Source organism: Leptidea sinapis, chromosome 27 (genome assembly GCF_905404315.1).
Source record: "Leptidea sinapis chromosome 27, ilLepSina1.1, whole genome shotgun sequence".
Taxonomy (NCBI): domain Eukaryota; kingdom Metazoa; phylum Arthropoda; class Insecta; order Lepidoptera; family Pieridae; genus Leptidea; species Leptidea sinapis.
Genome location: NC_066291.1, coordinates 9,420,576 through 9,447,321, shown reverse-complemented (window position 1 = coordinate 9,447,321; position 26,746 = coordinate 9,420,576). Strand labels below are relative to the sequence as shown.

General features: G+C 35.4%; 3 protein-coding genes across 5 annotated transcripts; 1 reads left to right on the top strand and 2 right to left on the bottom strand.

Annotated features, from left to right (window-relative positions):
• Positions 1-2,436: 2,436 nt before the first annotated feature.
• On the top strand, positions 2,437-4,102 carry LOC126972678 (dnaJ homolog subfamily A member 2-like). The gene is made up of 2 exons (XM_050819563.1): positions 2,437-2,604; positions 2,695-4,102. Exons 1-2 carry the CDS (start codon positions 2,536-2,538, stop codon positions 3,835-3,837), a joined length of 1,212 nt encoding a protein of 403 aa, XP_050675520.1. The 5' UTR covers positions 2,437-2,535; the 3' UTR covers positions 3,838-4,102.
• Positions 4,103-4,549: 447 nt separating this feature from the next.
• On the bottom strand, positions 4,550-8,658 carry LOC126972684 (transcription termination factor, mitochondrial). The gene is made up of 6 exons (XM_050819574.1): positions 8,216-8,658; positions 7,967-8,142; positions 7,778-7,874; positions 7,536-7,689; positions 5,982-6,132; positions 4,550-4,849 (listed from the first exon to the last, which is right to left on the bottom strand). The coding sequence occupies exons 1-6, from the start codon at positions 8,400-8,402 to the stop codon at positions 4,631-4,633; spliced, it is 984 nt and encodes a 327-aa protein (XP_050675531.1). The 5' UTR covers positions 8,403-8,658; the 3' UTR covers positions 4,550-4,630.
• A 7,544-nt stretch (positions 8,659-16,202) lies between these two features.
• Positions 16,203-24,429, bottom strand: LOC126972681 (U2 small nuclear ribonucleoprotein auxiliary factor 35 kDa subunit-related protein 2-like). Of its 3 annotated transcripts, XM_050819570.1 has the most exons (8): positions 24,258-24,429; positions 24,106-24,179; positions 23,013-23,233; positions 22,606-22,869; positions 21,619-21,795; positions 18,965-19,130; positions 18,435-18,537; positions 16,203-16,378 (listed from the first exon to the last, which is right to left on the bottom strand). In XM_050819570.1, exons 1-8 carry the CDS (start codon positions 24,263-24,265, stop codon positions 16,234-16,236), a joined length of 1,158 nt encoding a protein of 385 aa, XP_050675527.1. In that variant the 5' UTR covers positions 24,266-24,429; the 3' UTR covers positions 16,203-16,233. The 3 variants fall into 3 exon arrangements, with proteins under 3 accessions (XP_050675527.1, XP_050675528.1, XP_050675529.1); XM_050819571.1 differs by lacking the exons at positions 16,203-16,378; positions 18,435-18,537 and adding an exon at positions 19,212-19,242 and having other exon boundaries at positions 18,981-19,130; positions 21,523-21,795; XM_050819572.1 differs by lacking the exons at positions 16,203-16,378; positions 18,435-18,537 and having other exon boundaries at positions 18,981-19,130; positions 19,212-21,795.
• Between the last annotated feature and the right edge of the window lie 2,317 nt (positions 24,430-26,746).

Genomic DNA, 26,746 nt, shown 5'->3' with positions numbered 1-26,746 from the left:
ACAGCTGACCAATCACAGTGCGTCATTTCATGGGACGAGGGTATAAAAGTGCGGTTCATTTGATTCAGTCTCGTGCCAGATTTTGGCTAGACCACACGTCCTGAGGATGCCTCTTGTAGAGGCGAAACACGTGTCGAATTGTTTAAAGACAAATATTGGCGGAATTAACACTAAAGAAAACTCAAATCATTTGGCTAAAAATAATTGAAAGCTTTGCTCTTTAGAGCAATTCACACCCAAGCTTTATTATATTTTTTTCGATTTATATATAAATGTAATAAACTTACTACATTCCTTCAAATATCATACAATAGGTATAAAGCGCTTTAGTAAATAGTAATATGTCTTCAAAACTCATCCTCATCCTTCATCATTGCACGTCATTGATAAGATCTTATCATAAAAAATGGGCTCAAACTCGTTACTTCCACTTAAAGTTCATAATCTTAGTTCCTACACTTCCAATTATATAAATTAATGTGCAATGTTTTATGACTAACATTAAAGCCAAACCTAGATATAGGTAAGTGCTGTTTCTCTAGTAGTTCCATTACCAGCATTTGAATTAGGAACCAAATTTAGTAGCCAGAACTAAAAGAGGTTACTCTTTAGTTTTCAATAGAGTCTATCAGAGTTATCGGGAGACTGGTATCTTGACTCGCCGTCCAGGCTCTGGTTGGAATCAAGTTCCATGAGAGCAAGATTTAACGGTATATTGTGTCAGTTCCTCTAGGAAATGGCGTAGATTCTATCCTAAGAAGATTGGCGAAACGTGGCCTCAAACCTCACAAACCAGCTAATGGCGTAATTGCCAATTGGCCCACTTCAATTGGTCATACCTTTAATGGACCAAAGTTTTTATTTTTCTTACTTTCTGGCGAGAATAAAATCAGGCTTTAAGATAAGCAAGAAAGAAGATGTGTCAAAGAGAAGGAAGGTATTTTGCACAGTGCTACATTGAAGAAAGTTAGTTACCATGGAGGTTCATGGACACATTGACATAGTTTGAGGAAGCATACACATCGATGAAAAAACCAACATTTGCTTTTGCATATCCTCGCAATAGTTGAAGAGATGAGTCAGAAAGAGAAAGAGATGTTGCTTTCTTGTACCTATAGCTTAAAACAACTATGCAAGAAGAGTATATATACAACATAAGACTGTGATTCTTATCCGCTCCATGAGGCACGTTATGAAGATAGTCATTAAGAGTAGCCATAAAGGGTTAGGCTAGTGTTATCACTATCGTCTCGTGCACATGTTCAACGACTTCCAGCCTTCCGAACAAGCCGGATTTCGATAAGGCTTACGCTAAAAGACGGAGGAGTATGAGAAAGCCTTTGATTCGATCGAGATCTGGGAGGTGCATCAGTCTCTTCAGAAGTGCCACATTAATTATCGATATTTCGGCATTAAAGTGTTTGTATGGAGACGCCACCATGTCAGCCCGTCTCCAGGTTCAGTACCCGAAGTCTATCCGACTGCAGCGCGGAGTCAGACAAGGCGATGTCATATCACCGAAGCTGTTCACTGCTGCATTGGAAGACGTCTTATGGACTGGATCGGGCTGGGTATCAAAATCAACAATGAATACTCTAACGAACGTATGACATACGGAACGCGTGGTCACTAACTATGGGCCTTATGAGCAAGCTCATGGTCTCTCGGAGGGCGATGGTTTCGTTAGATCGAATCAGAAATGAGGAGATCTGTAGGAGAACCAAAGTCACTGACATAGCCCAGGTGATTGCGAAACTGAAGTGGCAGTAGACAGGGCAAATAGCTCGAAGAATAGATGGCCGTTGGGGCAGTAAAGTAGGTTGCAGGAGGGCAGCGCAGAACCGATCGTCATGGCGATCATTGGGGTGGCATATGTCTAGCAGTGGACGTCTTCCGGCTGAAATGATGATGACCTGACTGAATAAAATATGAAATACTTTTGAAGTCAAACTTCTTTTGGCGCAAGTTGAGGGTATCTCAATTTTTTTACTGATGGATGTTACACTAACTTCTGGCAGAAAATATCAATTGGAACAATTTCTAATTGTTAAATTGAATGGTTTAAGAAAAAATTGGTAAGTAATATTTTTTAAAATCTCCCAGTGACCAGTGTATTTCATAGATTTAATATATTAAATTACGTAACTAACGTTAGAGGGATATCATAATATTTATGTTGTATTTCTTTATTTATTACTAATATAATATAATAAATAATCCATTAAATTTTTAGAAATATCGCTGACGTTTGCGACTTTCCTTAAAATATTCAATAACTTAGAATATTAACATTTTATTATTCTGACTGAAGGAGTAGTATCCATTGTTATAAAATAAATTAAAAAAAAAACGTAGTAAAAAGGTAAAAAAAAAAATACTTTCTGGTATTCGTACTCTGTAGCGTAGTCATAGAGTAAAATAATCCAAATCCAATAATTTATCGAATTCCGTTCTTTCTGGTTCTCAGTTCTCACTAAATCGTTGCATCAGAAATTAGGTACATTTAACAAAGGCCACATATTTCTGAAAAGAATCATGGCTGATAGTAAATTATACGAGATATTAGGAGTTTCAAGAACTGCAAGTGATTCAGAAATAAAAAGAGTAAGTTTCCCATGATTACTTATTCACATGTCGACTGTAGACGCTAGCGAGAGCACATTCTATTCATAATTATTGTTTCATTGTTTTCAGAATTATCACAAATTAGCTAAAGAATATCATCCAGACAAAAATCCTGCTGCTGGTGACAGGTTTAAAGAAATAAGTTATGCTTACGAGATTCTTTCTGATCCTAAAAAACGGCAAACCTATGATAAATATGGCTTGAAGGGATTACAGGAGGGAGGTCAAGGAGGTTGCCCACCGGATGACCTGTTTGGGAAATTTTTTGATATATTCGGGATGGGAGGCGGCAGGCCTCGCGGCCGAGCGCGCGGAGAAGATACTATACACAGACTGGATGTATCTCTTGAGGATTTGTATCTTGGAAAGACAACTAAATTGCAACTAAGCAAGAATGTGATATGTAGCCATTGTAATGGTGTTGGAGGTAAGCTTGGTGCTGTAGTTCCTTGCCGAGATTGTCAAGGAAGGGGCATAAAAATAACTTATCAACGCTTTGGACCAAACATGACTCGTCAGTTACAATCTCAATGTATGACTTGTCAAGGACTAGGTGAAACAATCAGTGAAAAAGATAAGTGTACCAAGTGCAAGGGTAAAAAAGTTGTAAATGAAACAAAAATCTTGGAAGTACATGTGGAAAAGGGTATGGCTGAATTCCAAAGAATTTACTTCAGGGGTGAAGGTGACCAGTTACCTAATACAGAACCTGGTGATGTGATTATTGTGCTTGATGTAAAAGAGCATGAGGTGTTCCAAAGATCTCCTAATGATGATCTCCTAATTAAAAAAGAAATTACTTTAACTGAAGCTTTATGTGGTTTTCAATTTGTATTGAAGCACTTAGATGGCCGTGATTTACTTATAAAACATGGACCAGGGGAAATAATAAGGCCTGGTGATTTAAAGGGAGTACGAGGAGAAGGAATGCCTCACTATAAAAATCCTTTTGAAAAAGGCAATTTGTATGTTAAATTTGATATTAAATTTCCTGACAACAACTTTGCTACAGAGGAGCAAATGTTGCAGATACAAAGCATATTGCCACCAAGGCCAGACTTTGTTATGCCTACAGGAGAAGATGTAGAGGAAGTTAACCTGATGGATTACGTACCTAATGAGAGGAGCAGTCGTGGAAGACAAGAAGTATATGCTGGTGATGAAGATGAACACATGCATGAAGGGCCAGGAGTAGAATGTGCTCATCAATAGAAAATTAATTGCAACTCTAGGTGACTGGTTTATATAAAACCACATGTTTTAATATAATTTTATCATAACCATAGTTAATATTTTACAAAATAATAAAATTTAGTTGTACTGATGTGTAGGATAATTCAAAGTTGTTTAATATTAATAAAACAACACAATTTGAAGGTGGTGTCAAATATATATTATCTAATTCATTCCAGTTCCACACCATATGTATTTTAAATAAATTATGTATTGCATTAATTACAAATAATTATTGCTATCAGTCTTTGTTTTATTTAACTAGTATTTATTAAAATATATCTATATATATAAAAATGAACTGCTGTTCGATAGTCTCCCTAAAACATGAGAACGGCTAGACCGATTTGGCTAATTTTGGGCTTGAATTATTTGTGGAAGTCCAGGGAAGGTTTAAAAGGTGAATAAATAGGAAAATGCTGCTAAATTAAATAAAACAAATTTGTTTTTCCTTTGATGTGTCCATACATAAATTCTATGAGAGAATTAATTGACACACGGTTTGTCAGTTCTGCTGTGAAACAATTTCATTATGAAAGCAGGGTGCATATTTTACAGAGTAATTTTTTATGTTATGATATATTATTGACAAATTCATATAAAAACATTATTTTATTTATTATATACAGAACGTCTGTTGGGTTAGCTAGTTAATAATATACTTGGCTAAAATATTTAAAAAAAAGAGACATTCATATATAGGTACCTGTTTATTATTATTTATAATTAGTGTTTACAAATGTGTTCTTAGTTAAAATATCATAATTTCTGATTATTCTCTATAAGAAGCTTCAATACTTTCACAATATCTTTTAAAATCTTTTCTACTTCTACACAGAACATTCAAGTTAATTTGTGTCATTCCTAACTCCCTCAGTTTGTCAAGTCGCTGTTTAACAGTTTTTTGTGATGCAGCAAAAACTCTAGGCCTACTGATAATATCTTCAACAGTGTATCCTTCCTCAATCAAAAAATCTATAAAGCTTTTCACCTGGAAATAAAAACCGATGTCAGAATTTAACTATTTATAAATAATTGAATGAATTTTACATTATAAATTTTTTCCACAATCTAGTAGGCCTGCGCATAGTAGTTTGGGACTGGGAGCTGTCAATTTAGTTCACTGCTTAATTAACTAGGTTGGTCTTCTAGTATGTTAGTTCCTTTCTCAAACCCGATACTGATAATTCAACCGATCTTGCTTTTCAGGTATTTTACTAAAGAACTGCGAACTACAGTGAATGTTCCCAGGTGCAACTAAAACTTTTATAGTTAGTGAACATAATTAGGTACCTACTGACAACTATGCACAGAATATTTTGTACATCGAGCCTGCGCATGATAATAATAAATAATTTAGTTTGCAAAGTACATATCAGTATTGGAATTTGAAAGAGGATCCTTAGCACAGATTACTAATGTGTAACATCCGTAGGATTGTTAATGAACTAGTTTGTCTGTGGGAGTGCTCTTTTGAACTAGTTAGTTCGCAAACTTCACAAGACTACAAACTAGTCCTACCAATCTCAATGACATAAATTAACATCAGCGGGGAGAAAAAGGGAGCTCCACTTTCATGATTTTTCTCTGTAGAAAAATATTGAGGCTTATTGGTTTAAATTATATTTAATAAATATAATTATTGTAATGATATTTTCTATAAATTTTTCTGATGCATGTCAATTTAGACAATTAACACCCCCAAACATTTTATCACTTTTTTATGACTTGAATCCTTATTTACAAATCTGCTATCATAATTAATGGAACAAAGTCTATATTTGTGCTGAATTCCATCTCAGACATTTTTGTTTAAGGGAGAAGAGTTCAAAGAGTAAAAATAACATGTGGAGGGTGTTCCCTCTCATTCATATTTACAGGAAACCCACTCTCATGTCAATACTAACATGATTAACCACTCCTCAGTCAGAGAAGTACATTTTTCTTAAAGGATTGATATCACTGCAAAAGTTCTTTAGATTTGATTATTATGAGTAGATGTTTTCTGAAAATAATAATGAATGCTGACTATTTTTTTTCTGGACTCAAAACAAATATTCAGAAAATACCTCCATAAAAAGAGCCAAAACCCATTTTATTTATAAACCTTGCAAAATCTTCACCTTAGTTACTCTTATTGTTTCAAATCCAGGTACTTTTGAGTACATATCTTCGACAACATCCTCTGTAGTATTAAGACGTTTTGCAATATACTCAATTGTTCTTTTATCATCACCTAAAATTGACTTGGTTTCCTGAAATAATTCAATGTACCTAAAGAAAAAGAAAAATAAGGCTGTAATAAAGTCAGTAAAGGTTAGCTCAAATATTCCATTACTTAAATTATTAATATGGCAAGTTTGAATGATGATAAAGATAGCCTTTATTTCTAGACATTAGTTATATAGTAACATGTATTTTTTTTTTTATTATTTCCTCTATTTTTTAACAATGTGTCTGTCCACTGACATAGGCCTCCTCTAGGACCTTCCAGTGCTCTCTCTCCCGCGCTACTCTACTCCAAACTGGTCCAGCAACCTTCTTTATGTCATCTTCCCACCTTAGCATCTGTCTGCCTCTCTTTCTTTTAGCATCTCTCAGGTACCAATGGGTGAGTTTCTGTGACCACTTGTTTGAGCCTCTGATCATATGACCCATCCATTTCCACTTAAGTTTTTTCACAGTTTTTGTAATGGGGATCACCTTTGTTTTTTCTCTTATGTCTGTTAGTCTTTCTCTGTCCTTTAATTTTATGTCCAATAGGCTCCTCTGCATGGTGTTTTGGCATACTTTTAAAGGCCGTCAACACTCTTGTGATTCCTCTGGTGTTGCAGGAGAGTGTGGGCGGCGGTGATCACTTAACACCAAGTGACCTGTACGCTCGTTTGTCCTCCTATTCCATAAAAAAAAAATACTTCCAGTTTTCTCATATTTTTGCTTGTAAGGGCCCAGGTTTGGCATCCATAGGACATACATGGTGTTATGCAGGTGTTTAAAATCTTGCCTTTTTCTAATGCTGGAATCTCCTTACTTTTCATGATCTCCTTCAATGACTAGTAGCGTTTCCAAGAGTTACCAATCCTTTTATTGATCTCTTTATCCATGTGGTCCGTCGGGGATATTGTCTGGCCTTGATATTCATATTCATCCACATACTCTACGCTTGTACCTCTTAATTCATTTTTTGTCTTTGGTCCATTTGTCATGACTTTTGTTTTAGATGTATTTATTGTCAACCCAACTTTTGTGCTTTCCTCATCTAATTGATTTATCATTTCATGTATCTCTGTGGGATTCTCACTCAATAGTACTATGTCGTCTGCAAATCTTAAATGATGTAGATATTCTCCATTTATGATAATATAGTTTGAATTTGAGATAAATAATTTTGAATGATGATAATAATGTGTAAATCAAAAATATAATAAAATGTCACCGTCAGTAATGGCTTATTGATGATTTCTTTTTAATGATATACATGATATTATAATCTCTTCATCCAATCACAACACACTGTCTGAGCCTCACAAGTTTATTTAGAACAAGTACAATACCAAGAAATCAGCAGTCCAAGCGTCCTTAAGTAGCTACATAATGTAAAACACAGACTTAAGAAACAAGATTCCCACCTTTTTGTTTGTGATATCTATAAGTTGTAAGTGACTATGCAGATTTACCTATGCAATACATCTTCTGAACACCTAACCATCCATGGATACAATCTCTTTATACCTTGATCTTTAATTTTCTGCAGTCGGTTTCTAATTGTAGTGTGTTGATATTTTAAAACCCACAAATCTCTTATTATTCTGTCACCAGTCACACCCAGTTCTATGCAAAAATATATGTTTAAGTAAATTTCATTTCTTGTTAAGAAATAACTAAATCAGCAAATATAATATAATACCTTAGGCTTTACCTAATAAGACATTCAAAGAGTTTTCAATCCAATCAAAGGATAAACTATAAATGAATGTTCTCCTTGCAACCCGTTCACTAAGCATTGATGGTGGACACTGAAAAAGTAGTAAAAAGCAAATTTGTTGAAGTTATATATTTACTTATTATTAAGGTATTTATTTTAATGATATTAGTAAATTTTACCTACATTAAGACGGGATGCAATATAGTACAATCTATTTTCACAAAGTCCATTTTTTTCATCAGCCTTTGTAGTTTTATATATTTGTAACAAGGTGTGTATTGGCAACTTAAGAAATGGAGCAGCATGTAACTGAGATTTCAAGTTTATTTTTGAAACGATATCAAATTTCGATTGATACTCTAGAAAAAAAAAAAAATTATAGAAAAAGTACAATCTACAATGAAATTAATTGATACTCATGTAAAAACATACCTTTATCTGTTTTCATGCATTGTTTGGGGTTGTTTTCATGTGTTTTCTTATGTCTTTTAAAGTTGTCTAATGTGCATAGTATTTTATTAAATAAGTTACTAGATAGATAAGGTATATTTACATAATATTTAATTTTGTTCTCAAACAAAGCACGACTGCCGACTTTTGACCAAAAGTTTAAAAGCATTTTAAGATACGGTTTTCATCCTATAGTCTCAGAAACAAACTCACCAACTCTACTTGTTTAAGGTGATTAAATCGCTATAAGTATTGGATTTTGGTAATGTTCATTGAATAATTAATTTATCAGTTACATCATACTCTAATTAATATTTTACAAAACAATGTATGTAACCTTTGAATTTAAAGAGATATTTTGTAATCAAATACCTAGGTATCAATAAAAGTTACCAAAGTATATTATAATATTTCCTTTGACCGCAGACAACTGACAAGTTTGTTGCAGACTGCGCAGTGCGCAACTCATAGCTTTATTTTTTTTTTGCGCCCAGACAATGGGAAAGGGCTACCCTCCGGGATAACGACGGGAGGGAGGTGGTGAATGTTCATGTATACCAACGCAGCCTAAGTCTGCGTTGGTTATGTGGGACTCACGTAAGAACCTAAGTGCCTACCAACTAAACATCACCTGAGGTTGGCTTTGGGCAATGTGCCCTCTAAGCCTTCATCGGAGGCGACCATCTCTTGGGGGAGAGAGGCGCAAGCGGCACTCCCTTGGGAGTGTTCGCTGGGATCGCACAGAAGGTGCTATCTAATTGGGACTTGGTGACATCAGAAGGATGATCACAAATGGGAGGTGACGTTACATGTATCTGGTACCTGGCAATCCAGGTCAGACGAAAGTTTGAAAGAAGAGATAAAATGTGATTTAATGGATCGAGTAATACGCCCCTAGGCTACACTCATACCGCACAATGTGATAAGCACTAAGTGCTTTAGGTATTACAAAGAGGCCACCAATTGGTGGTGCTTCGCCAGCACAAAGAGGCGCTCCTTTGAAGACTTAGCCGTCCGGAGTTTCCGTGCCAGGACGGAGATTTCTTGGATATCGACATCGCCCAGTGAGGCGTAAATCTCTTCCAGGTCTTTCACGGGGCCTTGTACCCCTGATTGAGGCTTGGGAGGTACTGCCCTGGGGCCACTGAAGGTGGCCGGAGCGGGGCGGGAGTAGACATTGAATGTCTGAGAGGGCAGGGCTGACTGCCTCCATGAGCTGGAGAGTTGGGGCCCGGTAGTTTTATTCCTCATATGAGGAAAATGGGATTGGGAGTTAGAGGTCGGAGGTGGCCCTCGTTTGGGTGGCCTGCTTATTAGTAGCCTTTGGAGGGGCGGAGCGAGGGGCACGAGAGCATCCGCGATAATTAGCGGTATGGCCCTCCTGCACGTAGAGCACGCATGCGGGAGGTGTTACCTGATCGCGAGTGCGTCTCTTTGGTGCTGTGGGGTTCAAGGCACTTTACCCACCTAGGTGGGGCGGAGCAGTTAGGCACTGCGTGACCATACATCTCGCAGCGGTGGCATTGACCGGGAAAGTTCCGTTTGTGTGGAGCTTCCACACTTATGACACTGATGGATTCATTGTGAAGGGAGCCTCCCCGCTGAAGGCAGGGAGCAACGGGTGTCAGATGTGACGCGGCTATCACTACTGGATATAGCCGCAAACCCTCACCCTTGGGAAAGCCCAAGTGCAATGGGATCGGGTCGTCCGGTTTCTCTCAGACCAGGAGGCCTGAGAAACGCACTGAGTCAACGTTAGCTGAGTTAGTTGTTGTGTAGCCGTTAGGTATCCTTCAGCTCTAACGCGATGACACGCAACTCACTTACTACTCACGCAGCTTGGCGGCGTAGCGGAGTGAGCACAGGCGCTTGTAGGTGAATGCTCGGTGCGGGGGCCGAGACAGGAATGAACTCTTAGCTTTTTTTTTTGCGCCCAAACAAAGGGAAAGGGCTACCCTCCGGGATAACGTCGGAGGGAGGTGGTGAATCCTCATGCATACCAACGCATCCTAAGTCTGCGTTGGTTATTCATAATGCCTACCCTCTAAACACCACCTGAAGTTGGCTTTGGGCAGGTGCCCTCTAAGCCTTCATCGAAGGTGACCTTCTCTTGGGGAGAGAGAGGCGCAAGCGGCACTTCCTATTGAGTATCCGCTGAGATGAACTCTTAGCTTTTATACTGTGGTCCATGTGTTATGACGTAAGTAAAATTATAATTTCATGAACAGTAGGGATGTCTGGCACGGGGTTGCCACGATGTTAAGTGTCTGGCAATTAATAACGTGATTTACACACCTTTAGTACCGTTTACCTGCCAAAGCCACTTTAACCTAAACTCCATAATGGTCCATCGTTCTTACCTGTGTCGCCACTTGTAGCATGCGTCGAAAAACTTTCAGCTTTTATAAAATAACGTAGGTCTGGGGTTCACAGGCGTTTGCTCTAAAGAGTCGTTAATTATTTCTTATAGGTATTACAACTTGGACTAGTAAATATTCTTTGTTGACCTTTGGACTTACATCCCGTGCCGTGCAAAAATATTCGTTGGTATTATTTAATAGCCTAAAAAATGGTCTGATTTGGTATGGCCCAACCATCAGACAGTCCAGTGGGCGCCTCTCACCAATTGGTTCGGCACCGTACTCGGTACGGCCCGGACGGTAATAATAATAATTTTATGCGATGGACGACGTTTGGTCGGACCAAATCCGACCATGTGTTTAAGCTATAAAGACAGCAGAGGTAATTCATTTCAATTTTGGAACTTGTGAAGAACTTGTTCGTCCTATCACTTAGAGTTTAAACCCTAAGGTAAAAACCCTGTTGCCGGGTTGCCTCTCTGAGACATTCAACTACTCTGCAATGCAATTGATGACCCCCAATTTCTTTGCCTTCAAAAGGGCGGTGAAATAAACAATGGCTCGATATCTACTATCAGAAATATCAGATATTAGGCGAGGCGTTAAGACTAATGTTGTCAAAGAGCGTTGATACGGCACCTGACCTGGGGGTCTTTGTGGTTATCGTGCAAACTTGAGTTGTCTGCACTCTGCTGGTAAAATTGAACAAAGTTCATTTCATCCGATTTTGCGAGCTACTCAAGATAGGCCTATCTATATACACATATACGAGTACCTATCCATAGAAGATATAAGTTCCTTTTGGCAATTGTTGACTGTTTCCCTAGAGAGAACTGCATGGCTGGTATATACCTACAGAATCTCTAGTACTGTCATCAATATAATGCATGTAGGGGGAATCAATATTTCATTGATATTATGCAGATGAAACCGTGATAGAGATAGCAGATGTAGCGGCTAGCATTATTTACACTCTGTAGTTTCTCGTGTATTATTAGGAAAGTAATAAATAAAGTTTTATCAACCTCCAGATCAAAAGGTTGCGTGTACAGATCACGTGAGGGTCACCAATTTATCTGATATGTGCAGTCAAGGTTCAATGAGAGCCCTTGAATTAAATTAATCGGATTAATTAATTATAGAAATTATATCATTATAAGTATTCATTTATAAATACTAAAATATTTGGCAAGTATTGTGTGGCCGGCCAGTTATTGATTGGTTTTACTAACAAACTTATTACGTACGTAAGCTTAGAATAATAACGCAATGAAGCAATTTCAATCCGGCCTTTTATCACAGTAGACATATGTACTAGTATGGAAACTAAGCCTTGTTGATAATATACTTACCTACACGTGCGTACACTCGATTGAAGCAATAGGGTTGTCAGGTTATATTTCTAAGCGACATTAAAAAAGGAAGAGGTGCTCAATTCGACTGTATTTTTGGAACGAAGTTCCTTATGGGGCTATGCAGAGCGTAAAAAAGTAAAAAGCGTTAATTTTTATGTATAGTGTATGTATTATGGCTATACAGTGTCTAATGCAATATTATAGTCTATATGATGACTGTTATATAATCTTTTTAAACAGCATTTAATTGAATGTTTTTCTTGGAATATTTTTTTTAATTTTATTTGAAATATTGACGGGAAACTTTGAAATATGTGTTCTTAAACTTTGTCCGTTGAAGTTTCACTTCTACCACAGTCTTAGGAAACTCTTCCCTCCAATCATCCCATGAACATGTCTAGACGGGGCAATTATAGGTTTCGTGAGTGTCAATTAAAAATAATTAACATCTATTTCGAGATACAAGATGGTGGATATCACTTTTTTGATAAAAATCAATATGAGTATCATTTTCGAGGAAAACCATGAAAACGACACCCGAGACGAAATGTTGATAATTTTCCGCAGCCGCCACCTTGAATTTTATTTTGACAGCACTAGCTGGAATTGGTTTCAACACCCACGAAAACCATAACAAAACACTTGTAGGTAACTATTTTTTGACCAAAAAAAAAATATAAAAAATCGTCGAAAACCCAACCACACTCATAAAAAAAATTATAAACATTGCAGCCTCCATCTTAGTTTAGCATTGTGAATTAATTTCATGAATTTTTTATTATCGATCTCACGGACTTATAATTCGAATACCTATTAATTATAATAATAATATAACAATTAATCATTCTTATATTTATATACTTTATAGTTTAAAAAACGAAAACCGGAGTTTTGATGAGCCCAGTTCAAATGGCAAACGTATACCACGCAATACGCTGGCAAACAAATAACGACGTAACACTCGTCTTAACGCGACACTGGCTACTGCAAGACCCCGAAAATCGCTTAGGGGCCTCGGTGATGCGCATGTTTCTGTAAGTGTGTCATTTCGAACGTTTGTAGGTAGTTTCCGAACTGGTACATATGTCTACTGTGGTTTTATGGCCGATTACTTTTCCCGCCGCGTCAGCGTCACGCTGTCAAGTTCCATGACAAACAGCGCGCGAAATTTAATTGAAAAATGACTTACTGTGCAGTGAGTGGGTGCCGCGTCTCAAAATAAAAATAAGGATAAGAAAATCACATTACATACGTAAGTGCTACTTCATAACTTATAGTTTAACTAATACATTCCTCAAAACATAAAAATAATTTGTAAACAAATCAGACGCCATTAAAAAAATATGTTGCCAGCTTTGAAAAACTATTTACCCCCAAGTTCCAAGGCTATAATGTGCGACGCCACATGATATTATAAGTATTAAGCGCGATAATGCAATTGTCAATCATTTACGTACATTTAATGGGCATTTTTATATTTCCGTCGAATCGCATTGCTGCTGCTCGATGGATAGATAAAATACAATATAACAAACATATATGTATAATGTTGGAAGCCAACTAAGTACACGATATGTTCCGAGTATTTCAATGAAAAAGAAAAGTATACTACTAAAAGTGGCAACTGTAAGTTATGTCCGAATGCTGTACCAACGAAAAGGTAAAAATATTCTTGCCGCCCTTTTTTTTGATTCATAGGTACTTTCCGTTCGACTACATCGTCACTTAACATCAGGCGAGATTGTGGTCAAACGCTGACCTATAAATAGTTGAATAAAAACTTGTATCATTCTTCGTTTGTTTGCTCTATATAATCATGTAGTCATTTCTCAATGCCCTTTGAGTTTTTGGCTCAAGCAAAATCTTCAAACGAGCCTGTAAGTAGGAATAAATAGATTGGAATGTTTAATACAATGTATAATATTGTTCTACTAATAATACTAGATTTTAGCTCCAAATGGAATCTCGCGACCCGATTGAAAGCCCGTAACCTATATGGCTCATATTATCGTCCACCGTTAAATCATGTTCTCCTCGAACAAACATACAAGCAAATACAAACCCCAAATTGTTTCAGTAAACTCGGAGATCTCGCTTCACTTGGTTTTGTATTATCTTTGATTAACGCGAGTGTGACACATTTAAAGGATTGAAACGCGTGTAAAAGTAAAAGGATAAAAACACAGTTACAATTAAAAGCGTTTTAATCCATTAAAAGTGTTTTATTTAAATTCATAGATTTTTTACTATACGATTAATGCTTGGTAAAAATTGATTAATGAGTTTTCTAAACAAACCGACTCAGTAAAAAAATTATATTAACAACAAATTCCCCCTGAATACGTGCAGAAGCAAAGTTCATAAAACGTCGGGTTTTCATTTACGCAAATAACTATATATATCTAATATATAAAATTCCCATGTCGCGATGTTTGTAGTTAAACTCCTTCTTGCTTGACCGATTGTCATGAAATTTTGAGTGCATATTGTGTAGGTCTGAGAATTAGACATCTATTTTTCATCCCCCTAAATGTTAAGGGTGGTCCACGCCAAATTTTTTTTAAATTTGTTGATTAAGAGTCAGCATTAAAAAATACATACAACTTCAAATTTTCACCCATCTACCTATATAAAATTCAGTTACAAATACGTGTTTAAATCCTTTAAAAGTATTTTATTTAACAAAAAATCACCACAATTCATATTTGCTGTCATGTGACGTCTCTACGCCCTCGATCCCCGTCAATTCGAGCAGCCAAATGGTTCGAGCTGCGCCAGTCCAGAGATAACAGTAATAGGTTATCCATCCTAACTCCCAATACTCCGTGATCGAAGGCCATCTCTATATCCAGACAACTAGTGCAACCCATGCTTTCGATAGCCGCTCTATGTGTTAGGTATACCAGATTAACTGGTGACCCTGTAGGACCTAGAGTTGAGGTATACCAAGATCTGGCTGCTAATACCCTTCATGATTTTTGAGAGGATTTCAGCGATTGGACTGCATCAGGTGCATGCATGCCCTCGACTTGTCTCGTGCCTACAAATTGCACCCTCAATAGGATTTTCTAACTTTCTCTCTTTGGTAAGCAATGTACTATTGGAAAACAGGTCACGTATCATAATATCACACACACATACACACACCCTAAATTATATATAAAATAGTTTTTGTGTTCATCATTTGTTGCATAACCTCCATTGTTAGTCGCCTTAAAATATGTTGTTTGTTATTTTGACATTTTACATCGTACAACTGCGAAGAGAGTGACCCCCGTGCACGGGCTGTCTTAGTTTGGGGGTCGAGGGTAATTTTAAGTAAAATTGTATTTTTTTTTGCAACAAATAAAGATTTATTATAATTATTATTATCGTACACAATAAACTTTGGTCCCTTACCAGGGACCAACTTTTTGATAACATTAATTTGTTTGATAATTTTATACCCTAATATGAGTATAAGACTGAGAATTTTGGAAAAAGCAATAAGCAAGGAAAAGTTTTTGTTAATATGATCCTAACATTTGATTAAGGAATCAGAAATTATGTCAAACTTCAAGTCGCTGGAACAAACTTTTTTAAGTGAATAAATCAAAAATGGGTTTATTATGCAATTTTTACAGTAGACACATACACATATAGAATGATACATATTTTTCAATATAAAGATATGCCTTTAAAAATTGATATCGAAACACAAAACTTATGGTTGTTTGTTTTTTTTTATCGACAATTTTTTTTGTAATAGATATACTAAGTTCCTTTAACGCTTGAAAATCTCTTATAAGTCACGTGACAGGAAACACGCACATAATATTATTACTATCACTGTTTGCTTTTTGTTTTATGGATACCATTAACCTCCATGTATACAAAACTATATTGTTACACTTGTACACTTGAGATATTGATAAATCCGTATAACATGAACATCCACAGCTCTTAAAAAGATTTGTTATGTTATTTAGATACATAAAAATATGATCTGACAGTCAAAAGGGGGTTTAACATTTGAAAGGCCTGAATTTTAAGCAATCAACACAGTAAGACACCATGAGTGTGTTCGGACAGATGCTAAACAGTATGTATATGTATGTGTTTGGTTGTGTGTTTGTGTATGAGTGTGGGTGGGAATGTGGGTAAGTGTGTGTGTATACATTATGTATTCGTATTAATGTTGTACGCTTTGTTAGTCTATACGCTAGTAGGTACCTATATTGTAAGTATATGATCCAAATAATATTGAAACATCTATAAAAATTAAGAATTTACTACAAATATTTTTCTAACGCCTTTTACTATGTTTTCTCTTGTGACGATGGTGACTTCTCTCTTTTTCTCTATCCTTAGACTTGGAGCGTTTTCTTTTTGGACTGGTTCTTTCTGGTGATTCCGACCAACGCCATGAAGTTTTCGATGTGAGTGGTTTCCTAGAAACAAATAATATTGTCATTCAAATTGTTCTTTATACAGATCAGTATAAAACTGCGCAACATTTAATTGCCTTTTCATTTACATTGTTATTTCATTAATTTCATGTGTATCTTTGACAATATTATATTCAAGAATCAACGCGTCTTCCATTTGTAAAAATAATAACGTTTAAATTCATAAAATCGGAATAGCCCTATCATAAAGTAGGAATTAAGTTTTAAGGTTATTAAGTTTGATAGCTAGGTACTCTAAGAAAAAAAACCGTTTAAAAGTAACAGTAGAAATAGTTTCTAGTTGTTTGTGAATGATACAGATTTCGGCCACAAAATAGTTTAGCAATTTATATATGAATGCTTTTGTGAGTGTGGAAGCCCGTGTAATTACAGGCAATGAGACAATGTAGGCTGGGTCACAGAGTTACGTGCGATTGAGCGTGTTCCTACGATATGGAGCTTAACATCAGATGGGCTCTTGCCGTAGTTTTGACCTTTCATTGTCACAAAAGTCAACCATATTGCTGTCTATATAAGTAGGGTTATGACATAAGCTTAGTATACTAGCGTAATAGACATTATTAATAAAAATTGTCATGTGTGCTAGTTTTACAGATGTATTAGTGAGTTAGTGAAATCCTTCCCTTATGACAAATATTGATAAGCACGTATACAATATTTTATAATCTAACTACGGACTAGTAAAAAAAGAAGGATTCAGCGCCGTGATATTAGCAAGTGAAGCACCTTTATGCTAGTATGTGTGCGGTTACGGGGTATACCAATTACACAATTTTTTCTACCTTAAATAATATTATTTAATGGACACATGTCCATAAATACTTTTATATTATTGTTTTTTACACTTTTTCACAACGCACGACGGCATTTTTAAAATATTTCATTGCGACTCAAACCGATCTGTCACAGACGATGGCAATCCTCATAATGGCGGCCGATCGGCTTGTATTAGTGTAAGTAACGTGGGGCTATGTATTTACACGTTTACCGGCTTGTTTTGGTGTCTCACTGTTATGTAAGGTGACACGGAGTTTTTTACTCGTCCGTGTATCTAACACATATTTTCTTAAGCGATTATAATCTTAAGAAAATATAGTGTGTACTGCGTATATAAAATGTTATATTTATTATTGAAGTGCGTATGTTCTACGAAAATAAACATCACGAAAGTAGTATTGAAAAATCAGTATTTACCTGTGAAATGTTTCAATAGTGTGATTGTTGATATATGTAACAAAACAATCTAATACAGAACACGACACCATTATATTTTTTTATTAATATCCGTTAAAACAAAGAACAATAAGGATAAAAAGACTAAAATTAAAACTCGATCCAATTTGACAGGACACTAATGGACACTAAATTGTTTCAAAACGGTTGCATGGTCTTCATCTATTCCGTCTCTTTCTCACACCTAGGTTTTTTGTTAGTTATCTCACTTTCACACCGGGTTTATGACACCCGAAGGTAGTTTCTCCCCCCCCCCCCCCTACCCCCCCCCCCACACACAGACACAAAATGGACCGATGATCTGGTCATTATATAATAAGGTACATGAGGGCAACGCAGAGCCGATCTTTGGGGGAGACATTTGTCGGAAGTCTTCTGGCTGAGATGATGATTATGACGAAAGGTTTAGTCTCGACCAGAGCGTGTATGAACATAGCACCTGTTGCTCCGCGATACTGATGAGAGCTCGTAAAATTTTACGACCATACTCAATGGGCGGACATTCGCCAAACGTTAAATCTTAAGTACCGTTAAGTACTTATCTTATGGTTGCGGTAGTTAGTTTCACAGTTCTTAAAAACACAATGACGTATTTTAGTGCGCGTTGCCTGTGGTTGGGAAGTATTCCAATTAGTTTAGTAAAACATAGATAAGAGAACATTTATTATTCTGACCATTTTTAAGGCTTATTTGATCGAAACTCTATCCAATTAAAAAGTATCCTCACGATAGTCCATTGATCACTAACATAGAGTACTTTCAAAGTAGGTACCTACCTATAAATACAATTTATATTGAGACTTACCTTTCTGGTATGTCATAATACATAAATAAGTTCTCCGGGTTTGCAAAGACATGAAGAAAATTGCACGATCTTCCTTTTGGGCAACGTTTTCTAGACTGCAAGCCTAAAATAAAATATTTATGTACATTTAATTACAGCTTTAAACTGATTCTATCATAAAATTTTGTTATTTGTTATGTGAGTATCACATATATTATTTATTTTAATAATTATGTCAATAATGTTATTATTTAAATATCTTTAACTTTTAAGAGAGTGGTAATGAGATTCTACCGACAACTGCTCATTAAAATTAAATAAAAAAATGTATATTACTGAAGCTGTACAGTGTACATTGATGAAATGGAATGGCAATGTGTTGCTTGAAACTTCTTCTCATTAAATCTCTACCTTTCTAGAGTTATAGTAAATGGTAAAGTTTATAAATTTGACATTAACAAAAAACAAGACAAAGTAATTTAAGTTTTGAATTATTGCACAGAGCCAGTATGCTAGTTCATATGCTATAGATGATAAAAATATAATGGTACCACATATTGCATTCTTCCACGAAGTTATTTGGCAAAATTGCAGGGTAATCTGCCTGCCACCATACCACCGCGAATGCAGTGCACGATAAGCTCGTACAGCACTCCGGATATCTAAATATTCTACATATGTATTCCCTCGTAGATGTTTCTCATAATTATTACACACCTTTAACAGAAAAACAATATAGTTATAAATATTTTTTAAATTTCTAATTTATTAATTGAATACTATAATTAATATACCAACCTTATTGGCTGAAAGATAAAGCTTAAAGTGCCTGAGAACAATATGTTAAGTATAATTTGTTCATATGAAAAAAGACTCAAATTAAAATCTCCATTCAATTAATAATTTATTTATTAGTTTCATCATTACCAACATTTAAAGTCCCTACTAATATTATAAATGTGAATGTAAGTTTGTTTGTTACATTAACTGAACTGATTTTGATAAAATTTTGTACAGAGATAGACTAGAGCTTGAAAAAGGACATTTAGGCCATTAAGGCTACCTTTAATTGCAAAAAAAATAAATGGATGGGTTGAAATATGGGATGGCAGTTTGTATGGAAATTCGTCATTATCAAAGATAAAACCATGAAAATTTTTATTAGGCACTTGATACGAAATAATTTATAAACATTTGTTTGCGCATTTATGAAACTTTGACCTACATGGGGATGAAATAGGAGATTAAAGTTTACAGGGAAATACTATTAAAGAGACTGTCCACAAAAACAAGGGATATGAGCTGAATAATATGAAGAACTCTACCAGCAGCGGAAAGGGGAGTTTGTATGTGTATTATTAGAAAAGTATTCTAAAAAAAATGCCTTAGGTAACTATTCAACACGGAAGAAATCGCGGGTAGAAGCTAGTATTTTTTTTACGGAATAGGAGGAAAAACGAGCGTACGGGTCACCTGGTGTTCAGTGATCATCACCGCCCCCATTCTTTTGCAACACCAGAGGAATCACAGGAGCGTTGCCGGCAAGGAAGGTGTTAGCGCTTTTTTTGGAAGTTACCCATGTCGAATCGTCCCGGAAACACCACACAAGGTCATTTCACAGCTTTGTGGAAGAAAGCTCCTTGACAACCGCACTGAGGAGGACCGCCACACATCCAGATGGTGTGGATGATATCCTAACTGCCGTGTCGTGCGAAGGTGGAATTCAGCGGCAGGAATCAGGTTAAACAGCTCTTCGGAACACTCCCCGTGATAAACGCGGTAGAAGACACACAATGAAGCGACGTCTCTACGCAACGCCAAGTGATCCAGCCGTTCACAGAGCACTGGGTCCCCGAAAATTCGAGCTGCTCTGGACATAAAAGGGGCAAATGGGCAAGTTATGACCTGCAGGTCTATGAAATGGGAATATGCTCTCAGCTTGGCTGTCTTAGGTCTCTAAGTCAGTTTGGTTTGGAAATACAGCAAGCAGATTATTCTAAAAAGCTTCATCATCCAAAACACTTGCTTGTGCTTCCACAAGGATTATCCAGACATTAATGTGAAGCAAGTGAAATTTCTTGATGATTATGATGATTCATAATCTATATATATAAAAATGAATTGCTGTTCGTTAGTCTCGCTAAAACTCGAGAACGGCTAGACCGATTTGGCTAATTTTGGTCTTGAATTATTTGTGGAAGTCCAGAGAAGGTTTAAAAGGTGAATAAATAGGAAAATGCTGCTAAATTAAGTCAAAAAAACAAATTTGTTTTTCCTTTGATGTGTCCATACATAATTTCTATGAGAGAATTTATTGACGCACGGTTTGACAGTTCTGCTGTGAAACAATTTCATTACGACAGCAGGGTGCATATTTTACGAAGTAATTTTTGATGTTATGATATATTTATTGACAAATTCATATAAAAACATTATTTTATTTATTATATACAGAACAACGTCTGTCGGGTCAGCTAGTGTTTTAATAAATGGTATCTAATGAATTATTTAAAAAATTATTCGCAGCAAGTTGCAAGAATTGTTAGTTGTCGCCATACTTAACAAATGAGCATGGGTGATCAAGTAATCCCCATGCTTGCATGCAATTGTTGGCTGGCATAAAGATACAAGAGCATAAATATCTATTGTACATGCAAGACATTGTGAGAGAGGTCAAATTGCTGACAATGTCTTAATAGACTGATCAAGTGATCAAATAAATTATTAGTAAAAATAATTACTTAGTAGTATTTATGTATGTTTATATGTATGTTTAAGTAAGTATATTGTATTAAATATATTGTTGTCTTGCAACCTATAACACAGGCTATATGCTTAATTTGGGGCAAGATAATTTGTGTAAAAAGTGTGTCAATATTATTATTATTAATAGTAATATTAGAAATGACATCAAAAAGAGTTCTAAAGGAATCAATTTTGAGAAAATAAATGCCCTTTTATGCCTTTATTAGTAAAGAAAAATGGTAATATACAATTTTTTTGTAGGTACTTAGAGTGAAAACAAAGTCCATGTAGTTGTATGGAGTAGTGTATGGAGATAGATATGGTATCACAAATGAAAATATTACGATTCTTGTTTAAAGGATACAATACAATTGTACGGCTGATATAGCTTCATCCATCCAAACTATGACAGTTGTACTGAGGTTTCATCTATTGCTTTTCTTCTTTAATATTACCTTACCTTAAATTGTGTAATCTTTCCATGCTTTTGAAATTCAGGTAGTACATCATAGAAAAAATCCTTGTAATGCCTGGATGTTTCACTTTCCTCATATTCTAACATTACATCTGTGTCATACTCATTAAAATTGGCATTCTCTAATCCAAAATGGACATAGAAATTTGTTGCTAGGAGTATCTGTAAAAGTATTTAAATAAAAAAACTTAAATCAGTCTAAACACATATAGTTAATTTATTGATGTAGGCGTTACTTTACGGAAATCCATAATTATACAAATGATTTGAGTTTTGTTACGTCATTGTTACGTATCACTTCCGGGGGTAATACGTCACAACAGCCGACCAATCACAGCGCGTCATTTCATGGGACGAGGGTATAAAAGAGCGGCTTCCGGCTCATTTGATTCAGTCTCGTGCCGATTTGATTTTGGCGATAATACACGGCCTGCGGATCGTGTAGAGGCGAGACACGTGTCGAATTGTTTAAAGACAAATATTGGCGGAAAACTCAAATCATTTGTATAACATATAGTTAATAAGGTAACAAACAGAAAAATTCACAAATTGAACCTCCACTTTTATTTTAAGTTGATTGAAAAGAACATTTATACTACAAAAAAAATTATGGGTTTAGTTTTATGGAACAGGATGCTAAGTGATAACTGCCACATTTGCCTGCTATCCCAGAGGCATAAACAAGAAGTGTTGGAGGGATGATGTATGTACTTTTTTTTTTTAAATTATAAAAGTATGCACAGTTGGTACTTAAGTTTTACATCTCGTTCATCCAACAAACTGTTGCAACAGTTTGTTGGCGAGTTTACGCTCTTCAACTATATTATAATATCGTGCATCTATCATAAATTAAACTATACCTAATTTGTAAGTTATCTACACTATTACTTATTTTTGGGGAAGGTTGTCCTGGAAACTTTCAATTTAATTAATTTAATATAATATTTAAGTAAATAACTTTCTTATCCTTACATTACTAATCGCAGGATACTGATGGTTTCGTGAACATTGATCTCCAAAACGACAACAAGATGTTTTGACAAAGAACGGACATAGCTCCATATTTGGTTTAGTTTCACGGTATGTTGACAGCCCCTCGGGGGGTTCTGATAAGTTGCCATTCAGAAACTCTTCTAAGCTGTTCAAGAACTTTGCTTGTCTTGCAAGGTTTTCTTCTTCAATTTGTTTTAATCTTTGTGATTCTTTTTCTCTTCGCAACTTTTCTTCCTCCCATTCCTAATTTATTTTTAAAAAATGACATGTTATATCTGTATTCTCAATACTTATTAAAAAAAAATAAACACATTTTAGCAAACATAAAATAACTTAGATATTTTTGACTTCAGTATTTTTTGACAAATTATAATGTTCTTTCTCACCTCTCGCATTTTAGCCTCAGCTACTAATTGTTTTTGAAGATTTCTTTGCCTCTCTGCTTCAAATTTCTTAATCCTTGTGATTGTAATAAGTTCAGCTTGCAACCATTTTTCATTTTCTCTACGATTGTCTTCTTCAATCTGTTCAATTTCTTGTTGTTCTAAAAGTTCTTGATCAATTATCCATTGTTTATATTCATTACAGGATGGAGAAGGCCAGCAATCTGTCAAACAATTATGATAATTTTTAGTATGTATTGTAAAATAGACATGCAGCCACAGTATAATAATATACTCCACCTGGTATTCTCTTTCCATGATGACCTAAGACTATGCCATAGTACAATATATGTCATACTAACAGCTCGCCATTTCAAAGCTATTGTTGGGTCACTCAAGTCAAGTCTATAGCTTTGTTTCACTCGAATATAGTTCGCAAACAGTCATTGCAACTGATGACACATTCTTAGGCCAATTACTTGATCCAGCTGTCACAGGAAGACAATACCAGGCGGAGTTCATTATTATACCATGCATGCTGCTACATGTCACAGTACAGTTACTGTACTGTTTATCAGTATAAAGAGACATTCAGCTTTCAAAACGTTATAAAAACAATCAGTGTGTAACACCCATAGACGGTTAGTCTATGGTTATATGCTAGGATATAGACAAACAATGCATGTAAGAGATATGAAAATCTAAAGGAGATACAGCATTTGATCTTATTGATTTGATGAACAAGTTGTAAGCAGTCAGCCGCTTTTGACATAAGCTATTTAGTATTTTGAATATTAAACCACTAAGCTAACACACACATGTAGCAATGTAACTTGGTCACACATTATTAGGCTGTATACTGTAAGTTTTATAGAGATAAAAAACAACTGTTTGTGCAAAGTGACAATATCAAATTATTTTATACCAACTTTTACATTGAGCTCAATGTACAGTATTTTAACGAAAGAATTGGTTTATTTATTACAGACACTAATTAAAACAATAGTCTATGTTCCTATAATATTAGAGTTTTATTAGAATTTCGACTAGTAAATATATAGGCAAACAGCATATTAGTTAAATATAAATAGAATACCTCTATTCTTGGCATTATGTTTACGAATTTTTCGTCTTCTTTCCCGCTTGGCAATTTTTCTCCAATCCCTGTGTCTGAAATGATGACCTACATCGTCAAATTATGCAAACAAATAAAATTAAAAATTTCTAAATAATACGAGTGTGGATTACCTTCCCATTATTTTTTTTGAAAGCCCACAGGGTACTTTCTGTACTATAATATATAACTGACAAACTTAGAATTACTAGGCCACAATCCACATTTGCAAGCAGAAATATTATAATTTATATTTAACTTAATTACGTGATAAATAAATAGTACGGTACCAACTACCGTTTTAAACATATCTTCAATTAATGTGAATTGACATTTGCAGTTAGCATGCTGTGACATTCCATTTTTTTTTATTGTCCCTCCTGTCCGGGGTAGGCAATAACCACTATACAGACATACATTCCATTTTTTTATTGTTCATCCTGTCCGGGGCAGGCAATAACCACTATACAGACATTTATATTTAATTTTATAATGGACTTGGATACTGATCCTTTGCACATAAAAAGCACCTATAAAAGAAACAAAAAATAATCTAATAACACTCTATAGATCTAGAATCCAGGGTGTTTCCCCAAGTCTGTACCTTAGTAGCTGAGCATATTCAAAATGATGCTGATCAGTTTTGTGATATAGACTGTACTTAGACAGACGCTAAAAACTACTTACTCCGTGGTCAAACAAATAATTTGACACTGAAGGTAGAATTATATTTTTTCATCGCAAATATTTCTAAAGATAGAGTTGGGATAAACTACAATGGAAAGAAATAAAGATAAACTTCGAAGAAATATAATATCAAACAACGAAAGAGAAGTTTATGAATTATTGAATACAAGTATAGACGCAAATTACGAAGGTGGATGGCCGATCAGATTAGCATCCCAGCATGGACTATATAATATAGTTCGTTTGTTCATACGATTTGGTGCGAATCCACACTTGCTCAGTGAATCCGGTGAGTAGGTTTATTTATTGACATGCCATGTTCTATCCTGTGACACACACTCTTAACATTAAGTGCAATACATATTTTTATTTCAGGTGCGTCAACCTTGCAACTAGCAGTGTATTCGGCAAAATATTGGGATACCGACAATTGGAATTTCTTATTGTCTTTTTGTGACTCTTCTCAATTAGCTGATGGAGCTGCAGTTGCTATAATTTTTGGTAATATTGATGCTTTCAGAAAAATAATGCAAACAGGGCGTTGTAATACAAATATACCTACATCACTCACAGGTATGAAGTTCCTTGTAGCATAAGTATATATAATAATATTACCTATTAATAATTGTCTGCAAATTTGTTAATGCGTTGCAAGTTTTATATAAAAATCAAAAATTGTAATGCAAACATCTCTATTCGTTGCCATTATTCTCTGTTTTTCTCCATATAAGAGAGAGCAATCGGGCAAGGGGCTCACGTGATGGACCGTGATGAGGCAACCACCATTGGACATCTGCAATATATAATAAATATTTTATGTACAGGAAAGACTGTGGAGGAATTAGCTAAGGGCTATAAGTTACAGCATTTACTCAATGAAACGACAACACTCAGCTCTAGTAATTTACTGGAAGTGGCTCCTCTGCCTGCGCCCGCGCAGTCACTTAGACACTCCAGGCAGCGCAGAATGGTAAATATACCTTAGGGCTTAGACCAACAATTAGTTATATTTTGTTGGTGTTCCTACATCAATTTTACAAAATACTAGTGAGAGTGATGACACTAAATGCGCATCAAAGCGATGATAGTTACTTACCACCGGCATCAGGCGAAAATTGCGCACGTGTGTACAATATTATAAAAAAGTAATAAGTAATAATAATGTTTCAGGACGAGGTGTTACAGAACTTTTTCTTTATAAATTTATCCTATGTTCAAAATTCACGTTTCTTAGAAATAAACCTCACTGGACAGTTTTCTGTCTACTGTACTTCAGGCATAGAGCTGAAACACCTCGGAATAGCTAGGAACGGTATCGTTCCATAGAATGCCCGGCATATCGGCTCTCTTCTCCTAGGCTAGGGTGTGTCATTCCTCATGTACAGCGGTGGCAGGGACAGCTGTCTGAAGATCGTAGGCACAATAGTACAAAATTATACACAACAATAAAAACTGAATAGGTTTTCCCTAATTTGGACACAGTCCTGCAAATATTTGATGCCTGATTGTATCAACCTAGACCGCGAAACTACCTTTTACAATTTTGAAAATATTAAATAATGAAAAAAGAACGACAGTGCTGCAGGAAAATCTCGATGCTTTAACCAAGATATTACTATAAGACGGAAAGATTCATATAAATGCACTGCTTGTATCCTCACATAATTTTAACATTAGCCTTGTTGGATTGACAAATTATATGTAACATGATGATAATACCAGGAACAAAGATAAACTTGTTATGCCTACTACTGGGTTAAGTCGAGTTTGTAAGTCTTTTGATTGGCGATGTATACCTATTTGATTTCAGAAAATGTGCAAATCAAATGTTTCGAGATTAAAAAGAATTGTCACAAATGTTTAAGTGGGTAATAAAGATTATCATAAAGGACTTTCATAATCGTAACGATAAAATAAAAAACTCGCAAAATTTCTT

What these genes read in the sequence shown, in the direction of transcription:
- LOC126972678 (XM_050819563.1), top strand. Translation starts at nt 2,536, where the DNA reads ATGGCTGATAGTAAATTATACGAGATATTAGGAGTTTCAAGAACTGCA. An exon ending in GTGATTCAGAAATAAAAAGA is followed by an intron (nt 2,605 to 2,694) that starts GTAAGTTTCCCA and finishes CATTGTTTTCAG; the next exon opens with AATTATCACAAATTAGCTAA.
- LOC126972684 (XM_050819574.1), bottom strand. Translation starts at nt 8,402, where the DNA reads ATGCTTTTAAACTTTTGGTCAAAAGTCGGCAGTCGTGCTTTGTTTGAG. An exon ending in TCAGAAGATGTATTGCATAG is followed by an intron (nt 6,133 to 7,535) that starts GTAAATCTGCAT and finishes CTTTTTCTTTAG; the next exon opens with GTACATTGAATTATTTCAGG. An exon ending in AAACAATAAGAGTAACTAAG is followed by an intron (nt 4,850 to 5,981) that starts GTGAAGATTTTG and finishes TTTTATTTCCAG; the next exon opens with GTGAAAAGCTTTATAGATTT.
- LOC126972681 (XM_050819570.1), bottom strand. An exon ending in GAAAGATTACACAATTTAAG is followed by an intron (nt 19,131 to 21,618) that starts GTAAGGTAATAT and finishes TTTCTGTTAAAG; the next exon opens with GTGTGTAATAATTATGAGAA. An exon ending in TATTATGACATACCAGAAAG is followed by an intron (nt 16,379 to 18,434) that starts GTAAGTCTCAAT and finishes ATTTGTTTCTAG; the next exon opens with GAAACCACTCACATCGAAAA.